The sequence below is a fragment of the Hordeum vulgare genome, chromosome 2H, assembly GCF_904849725.1.
Source record: "Hordeum vulgare subsp. vulgare chromosome 2H, MorexV3_pseudomolecules_assembly, whole genome shotgun sequence".
Lineage (NCBI taxonomy): Eukaryota > Viridiplantae > Streptophyta > Magnoliopsida > Poales > Poaceae > Hordeum > Hordeum vulgare.
In genome coordinates, this window is record NC_058519.1 from 524,727,338 (window position 1) to 524,752,107 (window position 24,770).

General features: G+C 47.8%; 1 protein-coding gene across 1 annotated transcript; it reads left to right on the forward strand.

Moving 5' to 3' along the window:
- Positions 1 to 945: 945 nt before the first annotated feature.
- On the forward strand, positions 946 to 1,840 carry LOC123430416. Its single transcript, XM_045114285.1, has one exon. The coding sequence runs from the start codon at positions 1,004 to 1,006 to the stop codon at positions 1,583 to 1,585; it is 582 nt and encodes a 193-aa protein (XP_044970220.1). The 5' UTR covers positions 946 to 1,003; the 3' UTR covers positions 1,586 to 1,840.
- Positions 1,841 to 24,770: the final 22,930 nt, after the last annotated feature.

Genomic DNA, 24,770 nt, shown 5'->3' on the forward strand with positions numbered 1-24,770 from the left:
GTTGTATCCATATCGAAGTTGTCAACCGCAACACCATTAAGAGAGAAAACCTGTCAATGCGTAGGTTCTAATTTGATAATCTCGTCGAAACAAAGCAGGCCATGAAGATAGATTGCAAATCCGAGTAATGGTTTGAGAGAGATATCATTTTCATGTTTCGAAAGTAACATTTAGAGCGCCAACATCATTGCTTTTGTCGCCCATAAATCTATGCATATCACTCGTGAATTGCCCTGCTATATTTTTTGCCCCCTAAAATTAACATGTATGGTCTTACATCCGATAAAAATATGAAATGTGATCATGACGAGCACATCTAAGATCTAACCCTCATGCTCTAACTATAGTCAATATTTATTGCTTGATTTTTATTTGAGGAAAGATTAAATCAAGGAAAATATATTTGACAAACACTCTTCCCAAGCCGTCGGCATTACAAGGTGTTTTGTTTCTTCCAAAGACACAAATCATCTCTTCTTTAACTATCCGAAAGCCATGCGGATTTGACAACAGCTCACTTTTCCGCCGCCAACTTGGGGGGGTGCTACGTCAGAAGCAACCACCAATGCTTCATTTAGGCAAACGCGCCTCTCTCAATTCTCTGGACTATTTGGGACTCATTTTTCTTAGTTTCCGGGAGGGACTCAAGAAATGCTTAGGTGTTTTGAAGCCTAGATCACCGTTCCCCTCTTATATCAGGAATATATGCGGATTCTAATCCGATGCTATTTGTTTGGGCCAAGCACATTTGTGAAATAAAATCAGATTGGATAGTCTGATCAATGGGCCCATCATATGTTGGAGTAAGAATTGAGCGCTCGTTATCACCGACCGAATTTAACAGCTGCTAGCTAGTGTGCCATGTGTACTTAACTTCTGAAATCATCCAACAATTAATGCCATCTCATCTACAAAAGGAGGGGTATGTCCTCCCAATCTGAGTTATCTCACAGCATAATCGAACTCTCTGTCTCTCGCCTACAACTTCGGTATCGGGTCGGCGATGGCGAACCCTAATCTGATAGCCGGCTGCGTGTTCCAACCCACCGGCCGTGAGCTCGTCAACCACTACCTCGTCCCCAGGGCGGGGCTCGGCGGCGACATCGTCCCCGGCTTCATCGAGGAGGGCGTGGACGTCTTGTCCTTGCCCCCGCGCAAGCTCCCCTTCCGGGAGAACCACAAGAGGGAGTATGGCGAGGTGTGGGGCTTCTTCTTCGCGGCGCAGCCCGCCAGGCAGACGTGCCCGCCGCCAGGCGCGGGCGGGTACTGGGTCCAGTACGGCCCCGAGAAGGCGTACTACGGCCAGACCGGCGGGGAGGCGGTGGCGTTCCGGCGCAGGTTCGCGTACCGCTTCACGTGGAAGGGCGGGGAGGTAAGGTCGCCGACGCGCTGGCTGATGAAGGAATACCGGATCAACAGGGGCTCGGCCGCCTTCCGCCACGCGCACCCAGACCCCGTGGCGCCGGACGTCGTCTTCGTGGTCAGCAAGGTCTACCGGAAGCCGGTGCTCCCCCCGCCTGTCGACAGCAGCTCCAGCGAGGAGGAGGGCTCCGAGCGCTCCATCGTGCTGAAGAAGAGGCGCTAGCATTATGCAACTGCATGTTGATTTCTTCAGAGATGTTGTGTCTGTTTCTTGTTTCATTTCAGTTCTGGATTGTGCGCTCCATCTAGTTGATTCCTCCGTTTCGTTCAAAGTACAGCTGTAATCTGCCTCCCTTGCAGCATCTGTAGAACAGTTCGGACGTATTATCACCGTTTCATTTTATGATTTAGGTTTTATGTATTGGTCTAATGTCTTCGCATCTGAATGATTTTAGACTTTATGACTGGTATTTAGGAGTAATGGTTTCCAGTTCCAGTGACTGCAAACAAGCTAAGGAGATGTCTTCACATCTGAATAATTGGAAGATACAGGTCTAGAAAACTTTCCTGCAGAGAATCACATATCTTCTATATCTAAGTAGTTAGAGCATCTCCAACCGTGCCACCAACAGGCCCCCAAGGCCTTCTTTTTATCACCGACGCTAAAAAAACGGCCCAATCGCGTCGGAACCCTTTTTCGCTGGTGAGGACTGGAAGTGGCCCCAGCGGTCCGCCGAACCTAGCGCCTTGAGGGGGGGGGGACACTTTTGGCGCGAAACGGTGTGGACACGCCGAGTCAGTGACTAGGCTCGTTCGTCGTCCTCATCGCCTCGTTTTCCACGGGTGGTCAGTCTTCCATTGATTCCTCACGGGTAGCGCAGTGAAGGCGCGACGACGCACGTCCCGTCCACTCCCGCCACGCGTTCACACAGTGTCGCCCCGCGTGCCGCCCGCACGCGGCTATATAAGCCGCCCCTTCCCTCGCCGGTGGCCAAAAACCTCTCTCGCCATCGACGAGGAGGCACCCGGGTCTTCGAACCCCGTTCGACACGACGATCCAGGGCAGGGGTGTAGCAAGGACGATGGAGGAGCGCAAGACGTATGGGGTTTTATTTAGTTAGTACAAGGTGTAATGTTCATGCATTTCTAACCCAATTACCTAAGAAATTTTAAACCAACAAAAAATAAACATATCCGGTCATCAGGGTGCGCAGGAGTGTTGCTGAAGCTACTTCTAATGGAGCTTGGATGAAAGATATCAATGGTGTGATCAATATTCACACTTTTCCTGCAGGTGGTTATCTTGTGGGAAATCGATCCATCACGCTGAAGATAACTGGACCTGGACCTGGGATTCAAAAGAAGTTTTTTTTTGGCATAGTTAGTATATATTGCTTTTCTTTCCTATTGAGAACATGGAAGAGATATGTGTGCTGATGTCACTCCAGCGATCAATTGCAATATGGATTATACTTGAAACATACTTTCACCCCGTTTTATATATAAAGAAACATCTAACAAAGCTTATCATATGCGGCAAAGCTGCAGAACTGATGATGGCAGGAGGCTTAGCCCATGCAGGTAGATTTTGTAGTACTTGTATTTGCTGAGTAGTTAGTTTTCCCACTTCCAATAGCAGCTGACCATGGGTTCATGGACGATGCTGACAAACAACTTTGCATTTCAAATAACCTACTGCAATAATAATCATACTTGTAGAAGCCGTAAAATTCATGGACCTGCTACTTGTTGTCCTGAAATCGATTGCTATATATTGCTTGAAAAATGCTTCCATAATTGTATATTTTGTAAGAACAATATTTGCTACCTCCCAAACGAATATTTTGACTGTGTCTTCCAGCGAAACACTATATGGCTTGTTGTGCATGTTGTACCATCCCTTGCGGTTTCAAGGGTCGTGGTGGACCCTGCTTTGCATGCCATTGTGCATAGCATGCAGTTTAACCCTTGCCTCTCCTTGCTACCCTCATCCCCACGCCTAGCCTCAGCCGGTGCATTGTCTTTGCCGATACCAAGGCCAAGCGTGTTCTCTTACCTCGCCATGCCACTATGTAAAAAGACGAGCCGCTTACTGCTGACACAAAGTTTTGGAAAAAAGTCTCTTTTTATTTTGTTTGTGCGAAAAGACAAATTTCAGTGTTTCTAAATAGCACTTCACGATGCATTCTTTTTGTCTTTTCCACATAGACCAAACAAAAAAGTTGTTTAAGAAGATGTATGCATGAAACTTCTTTCGGATTCTTTTGGCATTTAGAAACAAGTTTTCTAAAGTGGGTTCATCCATGTACGTTTCAGGTGTGGCATGCCTAGCACCGTGCTTTTCGAGCTGCACCCCACCCTTACTAGCGTAGGGACCATCGCAATTAAGTGTCGTGCCCTCTTCCCCATCCACCCATTGGACCCATCATTGGTCTTTATGGGTTGCAACCTTTATGTGATGTTCGGCAAAGTTGCCATCTTAATTGTCCTCCTAAGCATGTTGTCGTTTGTTCTGTTGTTTTTACAGCCTCTCCTATTGTGGTTTGTCTCAAAGAAACAAAACTAGAGCTTATCGTGCTGCCCACCGTGATTGAGACTTTGGGCCCGAGCTTTCGGGAATTCTTCTTCCTTCACGCGATCGATACCCAGGAAGGCATTCTTCTCGCGTAGCAGCGCTTGGTGGTGTCCATCTTCAAACCCACCATTAGCTTGCACCACATTAGGGTTGTCGCCTCTACTGTTTGGGAACGCGCACTCGTGGTTGACTGGGTTTATGTCCTTCAAGGCAACAGTGACAAGTTGCAGTTCCCTGTGGACCCCCAGGATGTCAGGGCATCGTGTGTTGGTCTATGGCTGCTTGGCGGCGACTTCAACTTAATCAGTTCCCATGCTGACAAGAACAATAACCGTATCAATCGCCGCATCTCTTGCCAAAGAACTCCTGACGGGGAACGTGCTCTTCGGCGGCCTATGCTGGTGGGGCTTCCTTCCCGAGCACCCGTCAGATCTGATCTGCTCGCATAGACTTCTACACCACCAGCTGGTCGAGCTCCTCGACACGGACGGTCGACCAGAACCACTTCCCCATGGTCTCGTTCGTCACCCAAAGCTGCTTCTATTCATGGTCGTCAGCGGCCCTCTTCTGTTTTCACTTCGCGACCACAGTCTTCTGAGCGGTGTATTGCACGAGTCCGTCCTTGGACACCCTTGGATTTGGCCATCTCAACGGACGCGGAGGATTAAGGGGGAAGGTTGTGCGAGCTGTAGATGCGTGTTCATGGCACATGATCCAAGGAAGCGAATGCGTGAGGATGAAGGTGAAGGGAGGGGAAGGAGAAATTACCTTTTCTCCCCCTCTTTATAGCCGCCGCAATAAAACTGAACAGGAGGGCCTCACGGCGTGACCCACGCCATCATCCTTTGTGGTTTCCCATTTTGGGTAATATGTGCATGCGAATTCAGGCATTATCATCATGACAATGCGCAACCAACGGGCGCCCTCAAGGGTCCAAGAACCTGTTTTGACAAGTATAGATGGGGTCTGGTTGTGATGATTCAACCCACTAGAGATGTGACATCAGAGCTTAGATCGCACGGTCTTGGCCTCCAAGGTGCTCTGTGCCGCAGCCAAGCCCGCAATAGAAGGCGTTCCCAGAGCCCTCGTAGTGAGCAAGCATCTAGATGTCTTCAAGGTCGAGCTCCGACAAAGAAGTGCTAACATCGAGCACAAAGGCGAGGAGTTCACATGGGTTCTCAAAGATGAACTCCAACCCCAAACAAGCTCAGGGGACAGGGACGGTGTGACGCATGGAGGGTGGCTTATCCACAAGGAGCCCAACAACAGACCTGACAAGGAGCCCGGGAGGCCGACCACATAGCTAGCAAAAGGAAGGTGCTCGAAGGAATGGGCATGCCTATAAGGATCATCTTGCCCCCAAACCAGGATGGCGGCGATCATGACTAGATCTCTCTCTTGTAAAACTATATCCTTTACCGAGCATGTAAGGAGAGGGCTATAGGGCTCTAATTCCCATATACCCCCGTAGACTAGTCTCTCGATAGCAATGTCATCTCCCCCACTGTAACACTCGCCCGAGATACACCCACCATGAATAACAACTCAAAGCAGGACGTTGGGTATTCCTCAATGGAGGCCCGAATCAGGGTAAATCCATGATTCGACCTCCGATCGTGTACATCTCCACGTTCACCACCCTTCTCAGGGTATTGACCGGAGTTTGCACCACCAAAGCCACTCAAGCCCAGCACCTACACGCGGAAATCGAACAACGACAAAGAACATCAGGGTGTTGGCGTAGGAGTTGGAGGCGCCCAGAAAGGAACAAGAAGGCGATGCAAGGCAAGTGGCGGCTGCTGGGGAAGGTGTGCAGCATGCGGATGGGAGGTTCGGTCGTACTAGGGTGTCCATACCATGTCATCTCTCACAATCGAGGCAAACGGAACATGGAAGAGGGGGGCAACCGTGCGACAAGTTCCCCCAAAACCCCCTCCCAATGGCCACCATACCTTAGGCTTGGACCGTCACATGCCGACCATAGGGGCCCACTCAATGCGCCTGCCCCGATCAAAGTCGAGGCTACTAGCAAAATCGATCGCCTCAATCTCTCCTTTGAGATTTTGCCCCATGGAGCATACTTATTTAGGAGATGTTTATATTTTGAAAAAAGAAAACCATCAATAAAGTTGCCACCCCATGTTTAATGATCTTGTTGTTGTATTGGTATCAAAGTTGCCACCTGGTAACTTTGGTACTTAGGAAACTTCATAAGAAAAAATTGGCGATCGTTTTGAAAGAAAGAAAAAACGTTAAAGCTTAACAACATAGGGTCTAGTTTTCATGATCTCGTCGAAACGTCATGCCATGGACATAGATTGTTAATCTAAATAATGGTTTAAGAGATATATCATTTCGAAGTTTCAAATAACATTTAGAGCACCGCCATCTTTGCTTTTTTCACCAATAGGTGCATGCGCAAAATGGTCCACTATATTTATACACTTTTAAAGTTAGCATCTATGGTCTCACATGGATAAAAATATGGAGTGTGATCATATCGAGCTCATCTAAGGTTGTCATGCTCGAGATATGATAAATATGTTTTGCTATGTTATTGTTCAAGGATAGATTAAATCAAAAAAATATGTTCGACAAGAACCTCAAGGATCCACCTACCAGAGGTACTCCACTACTTCCAAAGATATAAATCATATCTTCATTAATTGTCTGAAAGCCATGCGACTTTCCCAACAACTCACACCTACTTGCTTCTGAGGCTTATGGGATTGCCATGACAAAAGCAACCTAAAAAACGTCATTTAATCATAGGTGTGTTTGAGTGGGACTTCCACACGATGATGTTTTTTTAATCTTTTTCATGGTAGAGAAAAGAGCATAGTTGCAAGGGAGGATGGAAGAAGTGTGGAGCGCAATGGAAAACCTTCCTTTTTTAGATAGGAGGACATGTATAGATGAAGTTGTCCTTCCATGTTTTTCACCTAGTAGCTTTGATACTAAGCCAACTTCATACAACAAATTATGATACATACACATAGTGTCTAGTTTCGATGATCTCTTGAAACAAAGAGGACATTGGAGATGCAAAAAAAAGGTCTGAGAAATATATCATTTTGAAGCTTAAAAATAACATTCAGAGTGCCGACATTATTGCTTTTGGCGTTATATTTTTGTCCTTTAAACTTAGCATGTATGGTCTCACATGGAATAAAAAATGCGGAGTATGAAGCGCTGTCATGCTCAGTATGGTCAATATTTTTTGCTTAGTTATTGTTCAGGAAAGACTAAAACAAGAAAAATGAAATATGTTCAACGAGTGTCTCTCTCAATCCGTCGCTACAAGGTATTATGTTATTTCCAAAGACACAAATCACCTCTTCATCAAGTGTCCAAAAGCCACGCGGATTTGGCAACAACCCACACATACTTGCTTCCGGGGCTTATGGGTTGTTGCTACACCAAAAGCAACCTCAAAAAATTCATTTAGCCAGAGATGCGTGTCTTAATTGTTTTTTATGAGCTGTTCCGAATTTAATAGGTTGCCAAAGATTGACTCTTGATTAATTTGCATTGATCGATCCGAATTAATTGATTTCCAAATATACTAAAGATTTATTATGTTATAAATGATTATTCTAAATTTATTAGTACCAATTAACCCAAATTTAATGGGTTGCCCAAGATAACAAAGATTGGTTCTTGTTGGATTTGTACCGATTAATACGAATTTAATGGGTTGCCAAAGATACAAAAGACTTATAAGGTTACTGCGACTGTCTGATTAGGTAAGTCACATGAAAATTGTGTGTTGTCGGGCGGCGATTTCTATCGATTAATATGAATTTACTGCATATATTTGGGTTGTCCATTTACTTTCCAATTTTTGAAGAACCTTCCCAAACCGGGTTTTTTTTGTGTGTTTTTTTTCTTGAAATTTTCCTGCTTTTATAATTTTCGTCTGTTTCTTTCTAAATTTATGGTTTTATTTTCCTTTTATCATGTATGTTTTTTCATTTTCATTTTAAGTCAATTTTTTTTGTAATTCATGAATAGTTTCTAATTCACAATTTTTTTAACAAATCCATGAACATTTGAAAATCATGAACATAATTTTAATTCATGAACATTTTTATTGCTAATTCGTGAAAATTGTTTTGAGCCGGGGAATTTTTATGAATCAAAATAACATATTTGAAAATTGGGAAAACATGTTTTAAATTCATGAATATTCTTTTGTTCCGACGAACAGTTTAGGAATGGCTGAATATTTTTTATCAGCCAACAATTTCTGAATCGATGAACATTTTTTGTCATTTACAAGCATTTTTGGAATTATATGAACATTTTTTGAATTTACAAATATTTTTCAAATTCATGAACATGTTTTGAATACAGAAATATTGTTTCATAGTCATGAACAGTTTTTTATTTCTCAGACATTTTTTTTAAATTATGATATTATTTTGAAAATGCGAACATTTGTGTTAAATCACCAACATTCTTTTAAATCAGTGAACAATTAGTGAATTCATGAACTTATTATTTTGAAAATACAATTTTTTAAATTTCAAAACTTGAGCTTCTATCTGCAACAGTTGCGCTGAATAGGAGCCCAACGATCGCATATACATCCAGTTGTGTTGGCCGAATAGCGGGAGCGCTGTGCAAAATTCCAGATATTATTGTGTTCTTTGGGGGTCGAACACATGACCAACACGTACGTGCCTAGATACTAACTGGATCAAGCAAACTTTCATGACTAATAACTGTAAATGAACATTGATTCGAAGGTTTTTATAGTTTTGAACATGTATAATGTGTGAAAAATTTGGATACTTCTTGGAACACGAGCATTTTTCAAAATTGTGTTTTTGCTGAATAGAAAGACAGTTTTTAAAAAATTGGAACACATTTTGGAATTCGTAAATACTTTTTTGAAAAAAAATGAAAAAACTGATTAAATTAGGAACAAATTTAGAAACTCCCAACTTTTTTGAAAACTTATAGAAACTTTTAACTTATGAAGAATTTTCGAATATTTGAAAACACAAATAATATGAACTTAAAGAATGGGACACATTTTGAAATTCTTGATTTATAGAAAGACGAGTAAAAAATTTGAAGTCACGAACAATTATTAAAAACATGAACACGTTTTGAAAAAATGAACTTTTTATAAAACAAGAACACATTTCAAATTTCTGAACATTTTCTATAAAAAATGGAAGAAAATTTGGAACGTCTAACTTTTTGAAAACACAAACGAATTTAGAAACTTTGAACATTTCTTAATAGAAAATCATTTTTGGAAAATATGAACAAAGTTTTGAAACAAACATTGATAATTTTTCAAAACATGATCAAATTTCAAATGCAGTTTTTATTTTTAAAGTTACAACAATTTTCAGAAACATGAGATAACAAACATTTTTTTAATATGTTGAATTTTAAAAAAATGTTTAGAAACGATAGAAAAAGTAAATATAAACATGAAAAGGAAACAAAACTAAAAAAATAAACAGTAAGAAGAAAAAAAGAAATGAAAATAGGAAAATGTGAAAAACAAAAGAAAACTGGTATAAACTAAAACGGTTCAGGGAACCTTGTGTTGGAAATATGCCTTAGAGGCAATAATAAATTAGTTATTATTATATTTATTTGTTCATGATAATCGCTTATTATCCATGCTATAACTGTATTGATTGGAAACACAAATACAAGTGTGGATACATAGACAAAACACTGTCCCTAGTAAGCCTTTAGTTGACTAGCTCGTTGATCAAAGATGGTTAAGGTTTCCTAACCATAAACAAGTGTTGTCACTTGATAATGGGATCACATCATTAGGAGAATGATGTGATGGACAAGATCTGTCGTGGGTATAAGTCTGACAGTAGAAGTATGGGGTACGAAAGTATATGGGCAGAGCCTTAGCTACGGCGAGGATGTATGAGTTCAGGCCCCTCTACGGTGGAGGTAAAAGCCCTATGTCTCAGTGCTCTTGGGAGCTTTGTGTCGAGTGGATTATAGGATTACAACAAGTGCCAACCCTTGCACCGATGGGGAAGGGCGGCTTATATAGAGTGCGCTGCCCTTCATAATGGCCCGGTGGACAGCGGTGGAATAGTGGCGAGTAAATGCTTACGTTACAGGTAACGTAAGCTTTAAATGCTAATAATGGTGTATGAAAACGTATGTCCGTTGCCCTCCTGGGAGGTTACGATGTACAGAGTGGATTCCAGTCGGTACGTTAGATATGCTCCGAGTGGATCGTCGCCGACTGGATGATCGGGGCGTCCTTAGTTTAGTCGGAACTGTCCAAGGGCCTTGTCTTCTATGAAGGGTAGTCCTTGGGTAGGACCTATAGGGCAGACCTATGACCCTACCCTAGGACTATAACCCCATCATTAGTCCCCGAATGGATCGGGGTTGGAACGATGAAGTGATGTGTGGAGTTTGGAACCGACTGGTATTGAGGTGACTTTAGCGTTGTTTGCCTCGATCCATTTTATCCTTTCAGCTAGTGATCCGAGTGAATATGCCAGTGAAACGAACCGTCAGGGACCGAGTGCTTCCGCGGAATCTTTCGACGTGACTGGTCAAACTAACAGCGCCGGATTTTCCGGGATCCTCAAATTTTGGTTGCCGCGCGCTCAACGGGAATGACGACAGCGCCATCGAGTAGGTTTTGCCTCCTCGATTACCGCGCCGTTATCTTCTCCACTAATCTTGCAGCGGCTGGGGGGATAAGATCCTGGGCCCACCTGTAAGTGACCCAGTCGGAAGCCTATTAAAGCCTTCCCGGCAGGATTTCCTGTTGCGCTGCTCATCCTCCTCCCATTAATCTCGCTCCTCCCGAAGCTCTCTGCACACCTGAAGCCACCTCCTTCCTCTCCTCCTCTGCGGATCCGTTGTCCTCGCCATGACGAAGGGGCAGACCAGCAAGCTCAAGGCGCAGAAGAAGAAGAAGAAGGGGGGAGCCTCCACTCAGCGGCGGCAACGGGCGCTGCCGGCGAGATGGATCCAGGGGGACTTCCTCCCCTCCTCGGTGACGGAGAACGACGTCCTGGAGCTGGTGGAGCACGGCATGGTCGCCAACAAGTCTTGGAGGCTACCGGAAGGCGAGACGGAGCCGGCGCCGAAGGAGGGGGAGCGCGTTCTGCTGCTCAGCCACGTGGCCAGAGGCTTCTCCTTGCCTCCCCATCCTTTCTTCCGAGGTATCATGAATTACTTCGGGGCGCAGCTCCATCACTTTCCTCCGAACGCAATAGATCACCTTTCTGCATTCGTCACCCTCTGCGAGTGCTTCATAGGATGTCCTCCCCACTGGGGGCTCTTGAAATATGTCTTCTCTGCTAGATCCCAAACTGTTAAAAAGCTTAGCCAGTCGGATGATAAGACACACATCCTCCAGCTCTACGGGGGTTTAGGCTTCCAGAAGAAAACAAAGAGTAGCTATCCCTCCCTCCAGCTATCCGAGTCAGTTAGGAACTGGCAATCGTCCTGGTTCTATTGCCAGGACATTGCTTGCCCGAATGCTTCGAGCGGGTTGCCACCCTTCAGTTTAGACCGTCCGGGCCCTCCTAGGAAGCTTGCGCTCTCTAACGGAGAAATAACCCAGATCCAGCCTTTGGTCGACGCACTGATAGCCATCGTCCGGAGGGGAGTCACCGGCATGGACCTGCTGGAGACTTTTCTGGGTCGGCGCATCCAGCCGCTGCAGGCCCGAGACCACGCCATGTGGCATTACGCGGGGCCTTCGGATTCCACTCGGTCTCATCCAGAGGACGTGAGCGGGGAGACTATGAGCTTGTGGGTCCGCAGCATCACAGGCACGTGTGATAACCCCGTGGGAGCCCGGCGTGTGAAGCCCTTCCGCGCCGAAAATCCTCCTCCGAATGAGGTGAGTACATGTTGTCGAGTGCTTTTAACCTTCTCAGCTTTATTGCTTTTCTTGTCTCGCTGACTGACGTTGCCGACTGTGTTTTGTGCACGAGTGGACAAACTGGCATTCTGCAGCCTCGAACGGGAATCCAGCCGAGGAAGAGGAGGGCAGCCAGGAGGGCAGCGCGGATAGCGTCGAGTACGTCTCTGACAGTGGGGAGACGGAATAGGAGGAGGAGGAGAGTGGAGAGCAGAGCTCGTCACCCTCACCACCAGAGCACCGAACCAAGTGCCGTCATGACCCCGCTGCTCCGCCGGCTCCTCCCGCGGCCTCGAATGCCCCGCCAGCTCCTCCCGTGGCTCCGAGTGCTCGGAGTGTGAAGAGAACCAGGGGTGCTTCTGCCGAGCCCGTGAACTAGCCGTCCAAGGTGGCCAAACCTAGTGGGCCTAAACCTCGGAAAGCCTTGCCCCGGATGAGGATCGCTGTTCTGGTCGCCTCAGCGTAAGTATCTTTACTCTTTCATCTTCCTTCAGTATCCGATTGAACTCCTCTTTTTGGGAACTCATGTTTATCCGTCGAGTGGATTCCACTCAATAGAGCTGCTACCTCCGCCACCTCTCTGCCGCGCCAGGACGATGACCCCATGGACACGGATAACGCCGCCACGTCCCAGCAAGGTACGTTGTCAGGACTCCGAGAGCTGTATTACTGTTTCGTGAGTGCTGTCTTTGATCTTGACCTTTTTCTGTAATTTTATTTTGTTCAGTCGAGCTTCCTTCGGAGGTGATCCATCTGGATGACGACGACCAAAGGAGGTCGGAGCCAGCTTTAGCGCCTGTCGCTGGGGTTAACCAACCTGCTGCCAATCCCGCCATGAACGTGCCGCCGACTGAGACGGTGGCCCTCACGGCGGAATCGACTCGAGCGGAGCTCGGGATGCCCAGGGAGCCTTCTGCCGTGCCGGGTCCGTCGGCCGTTCAATATGATGCTCGACGCTTCCCGGAAGATCAGGTAGGAGCCGCCAAGGACGCCATGATGTAGGTGGAGCTGATGGTGGGCGACGCCAAGGGAGCGTAAGACTCCATCGGTCCCTGTACAAGAAGAGCTTGGAGCTTCGGGTCGATATCCGAGTAAGTGCGCTAGTAAGTGTTTACTTTCCTCTTGGTACCCACTAGGGGTTTCAGCGAGGTACTCGGATGCAATAGGTTGGTTTTGCAGTGGGTTCACTCCGAGTGAACCCAGTGGGTGTAGTCCCCGAGACTTCTGCCGAGTGCTTGCACCGACAGTTGTCTTTATATGTATTTTCCGTAATCTGAACAGATCAGAGCTGATCTGCCCGAATGGTACCATTGGGGGCATGCCGAGTGCACCCACTGGGTGTAGTCCCCGAGAGTAGTGTTACTCGGGTCGAGAGATAATAATCTCATAGTGTTGTTGGTTTGCTATGGAGCTCAATAGGGCCGACCTGTTCGAGCTTCATGCCAGTGGGGTCACTCTCAGTGAACCCACTGAGTGTAGTCCCCGAGACCGCTGTCGATTGCTTGCATCAGCAGGGGTCTGAAGAATTTTGAGCTTTGATTGTTTTGTCATATCTGTCAAGACTTTTTCCTTGTTGAATGTGGCTGATCCTCCCTTTGTTTCTCTTTGACAGAAGACTTGTGAAATGGGATCGGCGTACAATGCTCTGATGGCCGAGAAGACTCGACTTGCTGCGGACTTGGAGGTGGCTGTCAATGACCTGGCTGGCGTGAAGAATGCTCTCGCTGACCGAGAGAAATCTTTGGAGGAATCTTGGGAGGCTAACAAGGCACTGCTAGCCGAGGTAGAAAAAATGAAGAGGGAGAGATCCGAATGGATGGGCCAGCTGAAGGCGATGAACACTCGGTGCAGAGCGCATGAGAACTACGTCAGTGACTGGGCGAAAAAGATGGTCGCACTGCTTGGTGGTAAGTTCTTGGCGAGTGTTTTTTGACTTTGGAGTTCACTCCGCGCTTATTTTCTGCTTGTCTTTTCTTTGCAGATTTCTGTCGGGACGTTGAGGCTGAAACAGCCGAAATTGAATGGTCGCTTGTTCCGAATGTTCCACTCTGCGATGAAGCTAACCGGGACATGCTCCGAGCGCATTCTCGCCTTAACAGGGTGGGCCCTTTCATTGGTCGCCTGAGAAGAGTTGTCGGCCGAATCGACAAGGAGCTTTGGCCTAAAGACGACTCCCGAAGCGAGATAGAGGGGTTGATGACTCGAATGGAGGACGTCCCAAGCAGAGTGCAGGCATGGAAGAAGTCTGCCGCTCGGTGTGGTGCGGACGTGGCGCTGTCTCTGGTCCGAGTGCACTGGAAGGAAGCCCGCGAAGACAAGCTGAAGACGTTGCAGGTCGCCAACACCAAGAAGCTTCGATTCGAAGATTTCATGGAGACCTTCCTCGACACAGCCACTCAGATTGCAGACGGAATCGACCTCAACACCTTTGTGGAGCCTGCCAGTCCCGGCGACGCTTGATAAACTTTATGCTGAACGCACATTTACCTCGGTATGCCGAGTGGAATCTGTATTAAACTTTGGCCACTGCTGTTGGCCGGTACATTCGTGGTTCGGTGTGGATAAACTTGATTCACACTGATCCGACTGATCGTAGATCCAACTTGAATTCGAATTGGATCTTTTGCTCTTCTTTCGTTGAGTTTTTTTTGACACGATTTTGGCTCGTGGTTTTTGTTTGGGCGTCTCTTGGTGAACCCAATGGCAACCATGCGAAGCATGTAGTTGTCAGTTGTCTTCACATCCACATGAGCCTCAATGAGGGTCTGCTAAGCCTCCGAGTGTATCTCGAGTGTCCACTCGGAGGAAGCTCTTTACTTAGGCGACTCTGGTTCGCAGCTAAGTCTCCGAGTGGGACTTTTGGTGTACACTCGGAGCGAGTTTTTACTTAGGCGACTCTGGGTCGCGGCTAAGTCCCCGAGTGTGACTTTTGGTGCACACTCGGAGCGAGTTGTTTACTTAGGCGACTCTGGGTCGCAGCTAAGTCCCCGAGTGTGACTTTTCGTGCACACTCGGAGCGAGTTGTTACTCATGTAGTTGTCAGTTGTCTTCACATCCACATGAGCCTCAATGAGGGTCTGCTATGCCTCCGAGTGTATCTCGAGTATACACTCGGAGGAAGCTTTTTTACTTAGGTGACTCTGAGTCGCAGCTAAGTCCCCGAGTGTGACTTTTCGTGCACACTCGGAGTGAGTTGTTTACTTAGGCGATTCTCGGTCGCAGCTAAGTCTCCGAGTGTGACTTTTGGTGCACACTCGGAGCGAGTTTTTACTTAGGCGATTCTGGGTCGCAGCTAAGTCTCCGAGTGTGACTTTTGGTGCACACTCGGAGCGAGTTTTTACTTAGGCGACTCTGGGTCGCGGCTAAGTCCCCGAGTGTGACTTCTGGTGCACACTCGGAGCGAGTTGTTTACTTAGGCGACTCTGGGTCACAGCTAAGTCCCCGAGTGTGACTTTTCGTGCACACTCGGAGCGAGTTGTTACTTAGGCGACTCTGGTCGCAACTAAGTCTCCGAGTGTGACTTTTCGTGCACACTCGGAGCGAGTTGTTTACTTAGGCGACTCTGGGTCGCAGCTAAGTCCCCGAGTGTGACTTTAGTGCACACTCGGAGCGAGTTTGTACTTAGGCGACTCTGGGTCGCAGCTAAGTCCCCGAGTGTGACTTTTAGTGCACATTGGGAGCGAGTTTGTACTTAGGCGACTCTGGGTCGCAGCTAAGTCCCCGAGCGTGACTTTTAGTGCACACTCGGAGTTGGTCTTTTAGACCGGAGTCTGCAAACGCGGAAGAATTTTGAATCGGCAAGAAATCAATCTGCTTTGTATTACTTCGCTGGTACTTGTTCTTTACATTGTCTCCGTCGGCGGTTATGTGTAGAAGCGCTTCAGTAGATCTCCATTCCATGCTCGCGGCTCGTCCGTTTCCCTGTCGAGGTTGTAGAGTCGATATGCTCCGTTGTTCAGCACCTTAGAGATGATGAACGGTCCTTCCTAGGCGGGAGCCAACTTGTGTGGTCTCTGCTGATCCACTCGGAGCACCAGGTCGCCTGCTTGGCATGCGCGGCTCCTGACGTGCCGCACATGAAATCGCCGCAGATCTTGTTGATAAATTGTTGAACGGATCAGCGCCATCTCGCGCTCCTCTTCTAAAAGGTCCACTCCGTCTTGCCTGGCTTGCTCTGCTTCGGCTTCGGAGAAGAGTTCGACTCGTGGAGAGTTGTGAAGCAAGTCACTCGGAAGGACCGCCTCTGCTCCGTAAACGAGGAAAAATGGGGATCGCCCTACCGATCTATTCGGAGTTGTGCGGAGGCCCCATAGCACCGAAGGCAGCTCGGTGACCCATGCGCCGGCGGCATGTCCAACTTCTCGTAGGAGTTGAGGCTTCAACCCTTGAAGAATAAGTCCATTCGCCTGCTCTGCTTGCCCGTTTGTTTGGGGGTGCGCCACGGATGCAAAATCCACTCGGATACCTTGGCATGTGCAATAACCTTTGAACCTGTCCGAGTCAAAGTTTGTGCCATTGTCGGTGATTATGCTGTGCAGAACCCCGTATCTGGCGGTGATGTCTGTGATAAATTTGATGGCCGTAAGGGCATCAAGCTTCTTGATGGGCTTGGCTTCAATCCACTTGGTAAACTTGTCGACTGCTACCAGCAGATGAGTGAATCCTCCTTGGCCTGTTCTGAATGGTCCGAGTGTATCTAATCCCCACACGGCGAATGGCCAGGTAAGAGGAATTGTCTTCAGCGTAGACGTTGGCTTGTGGGACTTGTTTGAATAGAACTGATAACCTTCGCAACGGTCGACCATATCTTTTGCCATTTCATTCGCCTGCAACCAGAAGAAACCAGCTCTGAATGCTTTGGCGACGATTGCCCTTGAGGAGGCATGATGACCGCAGGTTCCCGAGTGAATTTCTTCCAAGATTAACTGCCCCTCCTCAGGAGAGATACACCGCTGAAGGACGCCTGAAACACTTTCCCTGTATAACTGGTCATCAATGACGGCAAAGGACTTCGACCTGCGAACGATCTGCCTAGCTTGGACTTCGTCTTCTGGTAAGTCTTGCCTCATGATGTACGCAATGAACGACACAGTCCATTCGGGAATGACAGCTAGAATCTCCATGATCAAATCAACCACAGCGGGGACCTCGACTTCAGTCTGATTTGTTGAGATCTTCGGTTGTACTGGTTCCTCTGTAAAAGGATCTTCTTTTACCGAGGGGAGGTGTAGGTGCTCGAGGCAGACATCACTCGAGACCGGTCTCCGAGTGGATCCAAGTTTTGCCAATTCATCTGCTGCTTGGTTTTTCAGTCGGGGAACATGGTGGAGTTCTAGACCTTCGAACTTCTTCTCGAGCTTCCTTACTGCGTTGCAGTATGCAGTCATGGTGGGGTTCCTTACATCCCATTCCTTCCTTACTTGATTAACCACTAGATCAGAGTCGCCATAGACCATCATGCGACGGACGCCGAGTGTGATGGCCATGCGCAACCCGTAAAGGAGAGCTTCGTACTCTGCTTCGTTGTTGGAAGAATCAAAATGGATCTGCAACACATACTTGAGTTTATCACCTTTTGGGGATATGAGCATTACGCCGGCGCCGGAGCCATTCAACATCTTGGACCCATCGAAGAACATGGTCCAATGAGCCGAGCAGATGTGAGTCGGTTGCTGTTGTTCTACCCATTTTGCTATGAAGTTAGCAAGAGCTTGAGACTTTATAGCTTTCTTGGCTTCGAACTTGATGTCGCAGTATAGCATCTCCATTGCCCACTTTGCCACTCGGCCTGATGCGTCCCAATTGTGGAGAATCTCCGACAACGGAGCATCAGATATGACAGATACCGAGTGGTCTTGGAAATAAAGAGCCACCTTCTTTGCAGTCATGTAGATCCCATAAATAAGCTTCTGATAATGGGGATACCTCTGCTTGGAAGGAGTCAGGACTTCGGAAACATAATATACTGGCCGCTGAACCTACGCTTTGCCTTCTTCTTCGCGTTCGACTGTCAGAACGGTGCTGACGACTTGATTTGTAGCCGCGATGTACAGAAGAAGGGGTTCTTTACTGAGCGGGGCAGTAAGAACCGGCTGGGTGGAAAGCAGGGCTTTGAGGTCGTCGAATGCGATTTGGGCTTCGTGTCCACTCGAAGGTATCTGACTTCTTCATGAGTCGGTACAGAGGTAACGCCTTCTCGCCGAGTCGAGCAATAAACCTGCTCAAAGCCGCTAGGCAACCTGTGAGCTTTTGAACATCATGCACTCTTACCGGTCGCTCCATTCGAACAATGGCCCCGATATTTTCGGGGTTGACATCGATCCCTCGTTCGGAAACGAAGAAACCGAGTAACTTCCCGCTGGGAACTCCGAATGAACTCTTGGCTGGGTTGAGCTTGATATCGTACCTACGTAGGTTGAAAAATGTTTCTGCCAAGTCAGTCAGCAGGTCGGAACCTTTGCGTGACTTGACGACGATATCATCCATATATGCCTCCACATTTCGACCGATCTGGTCTAGGAGGCATTTTTGGATCATGTGCATAAAAGTTGCTCCTGCATTCTTCAAACCGAATGTCATAGTGATGTAACAGAAGCACCCGAATGGGGTGATGAAGGCTGTTTTTAATTCATCTGGACCATACAGACGGATCTGATGATAGCCCGAATAGGCATCAAGGAAGGATAAGCGCTCGCAACCCGCAGTCGAATGAACAATTTGATCAATGCGGGGGAGCGGGAAGTGATCTTTCGGATAGACCTTATTGAGATGCTTGAAATCGATGCACATACGGAGAGACTTGTCCTTCTTGGGCACCATGACAACATTAGCGAGCCACTCGGAGTGGTGTACCTCGCGAATGAAGTTGGCTGCCAAAAGTTTACCCCACCTCCTCTCCGATTGCTTTCCTCTTGTGTGCGGCGGACCGACGCAGGCGTTCTCGGACGGGCCGAGCGGCAGGATCCACATGCAGTCGGTGCTCAGCCAACTCCCTGGGTACACCTGGCATGTCAGCAGGCTTCCATGCAAAAATGTCCCAGTTCTCACGGAGGAATTGGATGAGCTTGGCTTCCTATTTTGGATCAAGGGTGGTGGAGATGTTTGTCGGGGCTGCGGTGTCGTCCGTCGGATGGATGCTAACTTTTTTCGTGTCTCCCGCCGACTGGAATGCGGACTCGGAAGCTGGCTTCTTTGAATGCATCAGGTCAGCAGGGTCGGCGGTCTTCTTGTACTCATCTAGCTCGAGTATAGCCACCTGCTGATCAGCAATCCTCGACCCCTGCTGTAGACACTCCTCGGCCCTCTGCCGATTGCCTGTGACAGTAATCACACCTTTGGGACCGGGCATCTTCAGCTTCAAATAGACGTAACATGGACGGGCCATGAAACGCGCATATGCCGGACGACCCAGAATCGCATGGTATGCACTCTGGAAGTCTACCACCTCGATTGTCAGCTTCTCCTTGCGGAAGTTCTTGTTAGAGCCGAATACGACATCCAACGCAATCTGGCCGAGTGATTTGGCCTTTCTTCCTGGGACGACTCCGTGGAACTGCATACTTCTCTCGCTAAGTTCGGACATCGGAATGCCCATTCCCTTGAGAGTGTTGGCGTACATGATATTCAAGCCACTGCCACCGTCCATGAGGACTTTGCGCAGCCTAACTCCTTCCACCACCGGGTCGACTTCCAGAGCCTGCCTCCCTGGGGTGGTTACATGTGCTGGGTGGTCTGAATGATCAAAGGTGATCGCAGTCTGTGACCACTTGAGGAACGTGGGAGTGGATGGGGTTGCCATGTTCACCTCCCTGTTGACCAGCTTTAGTCGACTTTTGCTTTCCACATCGGCAAAAATCATCAACGTTGCATGGACTTGGGGGAACGGATCCTCCTTGTCCTCATCATCCTGCTCGGTGTCCTTCTCACTCGGCTGTCCTTCACCGAATCCTTGGATCAGGAGGCGACACTGCCGAGTGGTATGCTTCGGCAATATGGAATTTCCTGACTGCCTCTTCTTGGGGGTGTACTGTACTTTCCCCTTGCCTTTGAACTTGGCATTTGTAACGGCTGCTGCCTCTGCCTGCGGAGTGGATTGAGCTTTCTGCTTATGCTCCCAATTGCTATTCCCATCTCCATCGGCGACTGACTTATGCTTGCCGCTACGTATGCGGTCCTCCTCTTCGCCATTTGCATAGCACGCGGCTATCTCCATCATCTTGCTCATGGAGATGTCGCCTGTCCGACCGAACTTCAGGTACAGATCTCTGTACCGCACGCCTGCCTTGAAGGCGCAGACTGCTTGGTGCTCTGTGACGTTCTCCACCATGTGGTAGAGGGTCGTCCAGCGCTGGATGAAATTGCGCAAGGGCTCGTTCTGCTTCTGGACACAGTGCTGGAGCTCTATGAGACCAGCAGGGCGTTTGCACGTACCCTCGAAGGTCCTGATGAAGACTCGGGCCAAATCTGCCCAACTGTAGATGCTTGACGGAGCTAACTGGTTCAGCCAGGCTCGCGCCAAACCGTCGAGCATCAGTGGGAGATGTTTCATGGCGACATGGTCATTTCCGCCACCGATCTGGACCGCCACTCTGTAGTCGTCCAACCAAGTTTCTGGTTTGGACTCTCATGTGAACTTGCTGATTCCCGCCAATCGGAAGTTGGGAGGGATGTCAGCTGAGCGGATGGCCCGACTGAAGCACTCGGGGCCAGAAACAACACTCCTGCTTCCACTCGAACGGTCTCTATCGTGACCATCACGGTGGGCTCGACTTCTGTCGACCTTCTTCGGGGCGATGTACCCTCTTGCATCAGGCCTTGGATCATGCGCGTCACCGCCCGAACGACGATCATCGTGATGCCGGGTCCCGTAAGGCCCACCCCGCGGAGGAGTACGCGAACGGCGACGATCTTTTGGATGAGACCGAATGGGAAGCGGATTCCGACTCGGGTCCCTGGAACGGCTGCCCCCTATGCGTCGCTGATGAGAGTCAGGACTAAAAACCGACCGATGCGTGTTCGCTGAACAGAACTGTTGTGGATCCTGTTGTGCGACTGGGAGACCGCCGAATTTTGCTGCTGCGCCGTATGCAACAGGGCACGGATCTGCTCGATTCCTCTACCAGCCTATGAATCAGTCGGCTGGAGAGAATCGGCTATCCTGGCGGATGTAGCCAAGTTGAGGATGGGTGTGCGGAACACCTCGACGTTGATCTGGCGAGTGCATCGACTCGGAGAACGTGTTGGAAATATGCCCTAGAGGCAATAATAAATTAGTTATTATTATATTTCTTAGTTCATGATAATCGTTTATTATCCATGCTATAATTGTATTGATTGGAAACACAATACTTGTGTGGATACATAGACAAAACACTGTCCCTAGTAAGCCTCTAGTTGACTAGCTCGTTGATCAAAGATGGTCAAGGTTTCCTGGCCATAGGCAAGTGTTGTCACTTGATAACGGGATCACATCATTAGGAGAATCATGTGATGGACTAGACCCAAACTAATAGACGTAGCATGTTGATCGTGTCATTTTATTGCTACTCTTTTTCTGCGTGTCAAGTATTTGTTCCTATGACCATGAGATCATATAACTCACTAACACCGAAGGAATACTTTGTGTGTATCAAACGTCACAACGTAACTGGGTGACTATAAAGATGCTCTACAGGTATCTCCGAAGGTGTTCGTTGAGTTAGTATGGATCAAGACTGGGATTTGTCACTCCGTGTGACGGAGAGGTATCTCGGGGCCCACTCGGTAATACAACATCATACACAAGCCTTGCAAGCAATGTGACTTAGTGTAAGTTGCGGGATCTTGTATTACGGAATGAGTAAAGAGACTTGCCGGCAAACGAGATTGAAATAGGTATACGGATACTGACGATCGAATCTCGGGCAAGTAACATACCGAAGGACAAAGGGAATGACATACGGTATTATATGAATCCTTGGCACTGAGGTTCAAACGGTAAGATCTTCGTAGAATATGTAGGATCCAATATGGGCATCCAGGTCCCGCTATTGGATATTGACCGAGGAGTCTCTCGGGTCATGTCTACATAGTTCTCGAACCCGCAGGGTCTGCACACTTAAGGTTCGACGTTGTTTTATGCGTATTAGAGTTATATGGTTGGTTACCGAATGTTGTTCGGAGTCCCGGATGAGATCACGGACGTCACGAGGGTTTCCGGAATGGTCCGGAAATGAAGATTGATATATAGGATGACCTCATTTGATTACCGGAAGGTTTTCGGAGTTACCGGGAATGTACCGGGAATGACGAATGGGTTCCGGGAGTTCACCGGGGGGGGCACCCACCCCGGGGAAGCCCATAGGTATTGGGGTTGCCGCACCAGCCCTTAGTGGGCTGGTGGGACAGCCCAAAAGGGGCCTATGCGCATTGGGAAGAAAATCAAAGAGAAAAAGAAAAAAAAAGGAGGAGGTGGGAAAGGGAAGAAGAACTCCACCTTCTAAACCAAGTAGGACTCGGTTTGGGAGGGGAATCCTTCCCCCCTTGGCTCGGCCGACCCCTTGGGGGTTCTTGGACGCCAAGGCAAGGCTCCCCCTCTCCCTCCTATATATAGTGGGGTTTTAGGGATGATTTGAGACAACTTTGCCACGGCAGCCCGACCACATATCTCCATGGTTTTACCTCTAGATCGCGTTTCTGCGGAGCTCGGGCGGAGCCCTGCTGAGACGAGATCATCACCAACCTCCGGAGCACCGTCACGCTGCCGGAGAACTCTTCTACCTCTCTGTCTCTCTTGCTGGATCAAGAAGGCCGAGATCATCGTCGAGTTGTACGTGTGCTGAACGCGGAGGTGCCGTCCGTTCGGCACTAGATCGTGGGACTGATCGCGGGATAGTTTGCGGGGCGGATCGAGGGACGTGAGGACGTTCCACTACATCAACCGCGTTTACAAACGCTTCTGCTGTACGGTCTACAAGGGTACGTAGATCACACTTCCCCTCTCATAGATGGACATCACCATGATAGGTCTTCGAACGCGTAGGAAATTTTTTGTTTCCCATGCGACGTTCCCCAACAGTGGTATCAGAGCTAGGTTCATGCGTAGATGTCTTCTCGAGTAGAACACAAAAGTTTTTGTGGCCGGAGATGTGCGTTTTTCTGCCCTCCTTAGTCTTTTCTTGATTCCACGGTATTGTTGAATCAAAGCGGCTCGGACCGACATTACTCGTACGCTTACGAGAGACTGGTTTCATCGCTACGAGTAACGCCGTTGCTCAAAGATGACTGGCGGGTGTCAGTTTCTCCAACTTTAGTTGAATCGGAATTGACCGAGGAGTTCCTTGGATGAGGTTAAATAGCAAATCATATATCTCCGTTGTGGTGTTTGCGTAAGTAATATGCGATCCTACTAGATACCCATGGTCACCACGTAAAACATGCAACAACAAAATTAGAGGACGTCTAACTTGTTTTTGCAGGGTATGCTTGTGATGTGATATGGCCAACGATGTGATGTGATATATTGGATGTATGAGATGATCATGTTGTAATAGTTAATATCGACTTGCACGTCGATGGTACGGCAACCGGCAGGAGCCATAGGGTTGTCTTTAAACTAACGTTTGTGCTTGCGGATGCGTTTACTATTTTGCTAGGATGTAGCTTTAGTAGTAATAGCATGAGTAGCACGACAACCCCGATGGCGACGCGTTGATGGAGATCATGGTGTGACGCTGGTGACAAGAAGATCGTGCCGGTGCTTTGGTGATGGAGATCAAGAAGCACATGATGATGGCCATATCATGTCACTTATGAATTGCATGTGATGTTAATCCTTTTATGCACCTTATTTTTCTTAGAACGACGGTAGCATTATGAGGTGATCTCTCACTAGAATTTCAAGACGAAATTGTGTTCTCCCCGACTGTGCACCGTTGCGACAGTTCTTCGTTTCGAGACACCACGTGATGATCGGGTGTGATAGACTCAACGTTCACATACAACGGGTGCAAAACAGTTGCACACGCGGAACACTCGGGTTAAGCTTCACGAGCCTAACATGTGCAGACATGGCCTCGGAACACATGAGACCGAAAGGTTGAGCATGAATCGCATAGTTGATATGATTAGCATAGAGATGCTTACCACTGAAACTATTCTCGACTCACGTGATGATCGGACTTGAGATAGTGGATTTGGATCATGTACCACTCAAATGACTAGAGAGATGTACTTTTTGAGTGGGTGTTCTTAAGTAATATGATTAATTGAACTAATTGTCATGAACATAGTCTAATGGTCTTTGCGAATTACGATGTAGCCTGCGCTATAGCTCTACTGTTTTTATATGTTCCTAGAGAAAATTTAGTTGAAAGTTGATAGTAGCAAACTTTGCAGACTAAGTCTGTAAAACCGAGGATTGTCCTCGTTGCTGCGCAGAAGGCTTATGTCCTTAATGCACCACTTGGTGTGCTGCACCTCGAGCGTCGTCTGTGGATGCTGTGAACATCCGACATACACGTTTCTGATGACTACACGATAGTTCAGTGCAAAATACTTAATGGCTTAGAAGCAAGGCGCCGAAAACGTTTTAAAACGTCACGGAACATAAGTGATGTTCTAAAGAGATGAAATTGTGATTTCATGCTTGTGCCCTTGTTAAGAGGTACGAGACCTCCGACAAGATTCTTTGTCCACAAAGTAAAGGAGAAAAGCTCAAACGTTGAGCGTGTGCTCAGATTGTCTGAGTACAACAATCGCTTGAATCAAGTGGGAGTTAATCTTCCAGATGAGATAGTGATAGTGTTGGGGAACGTCGCATGGGAAACAAAAATTTTCCTACGCGCACGAAGAACTATCATGGTGATGTCCATCTACGAGAGGGGATTTCCGATCTACGTACCCTTGTAGATCGCACAGCAGAAGTGTTAAGAAACGCGGTTGATGTAGTGGAACGTCCTCACGTCCCTC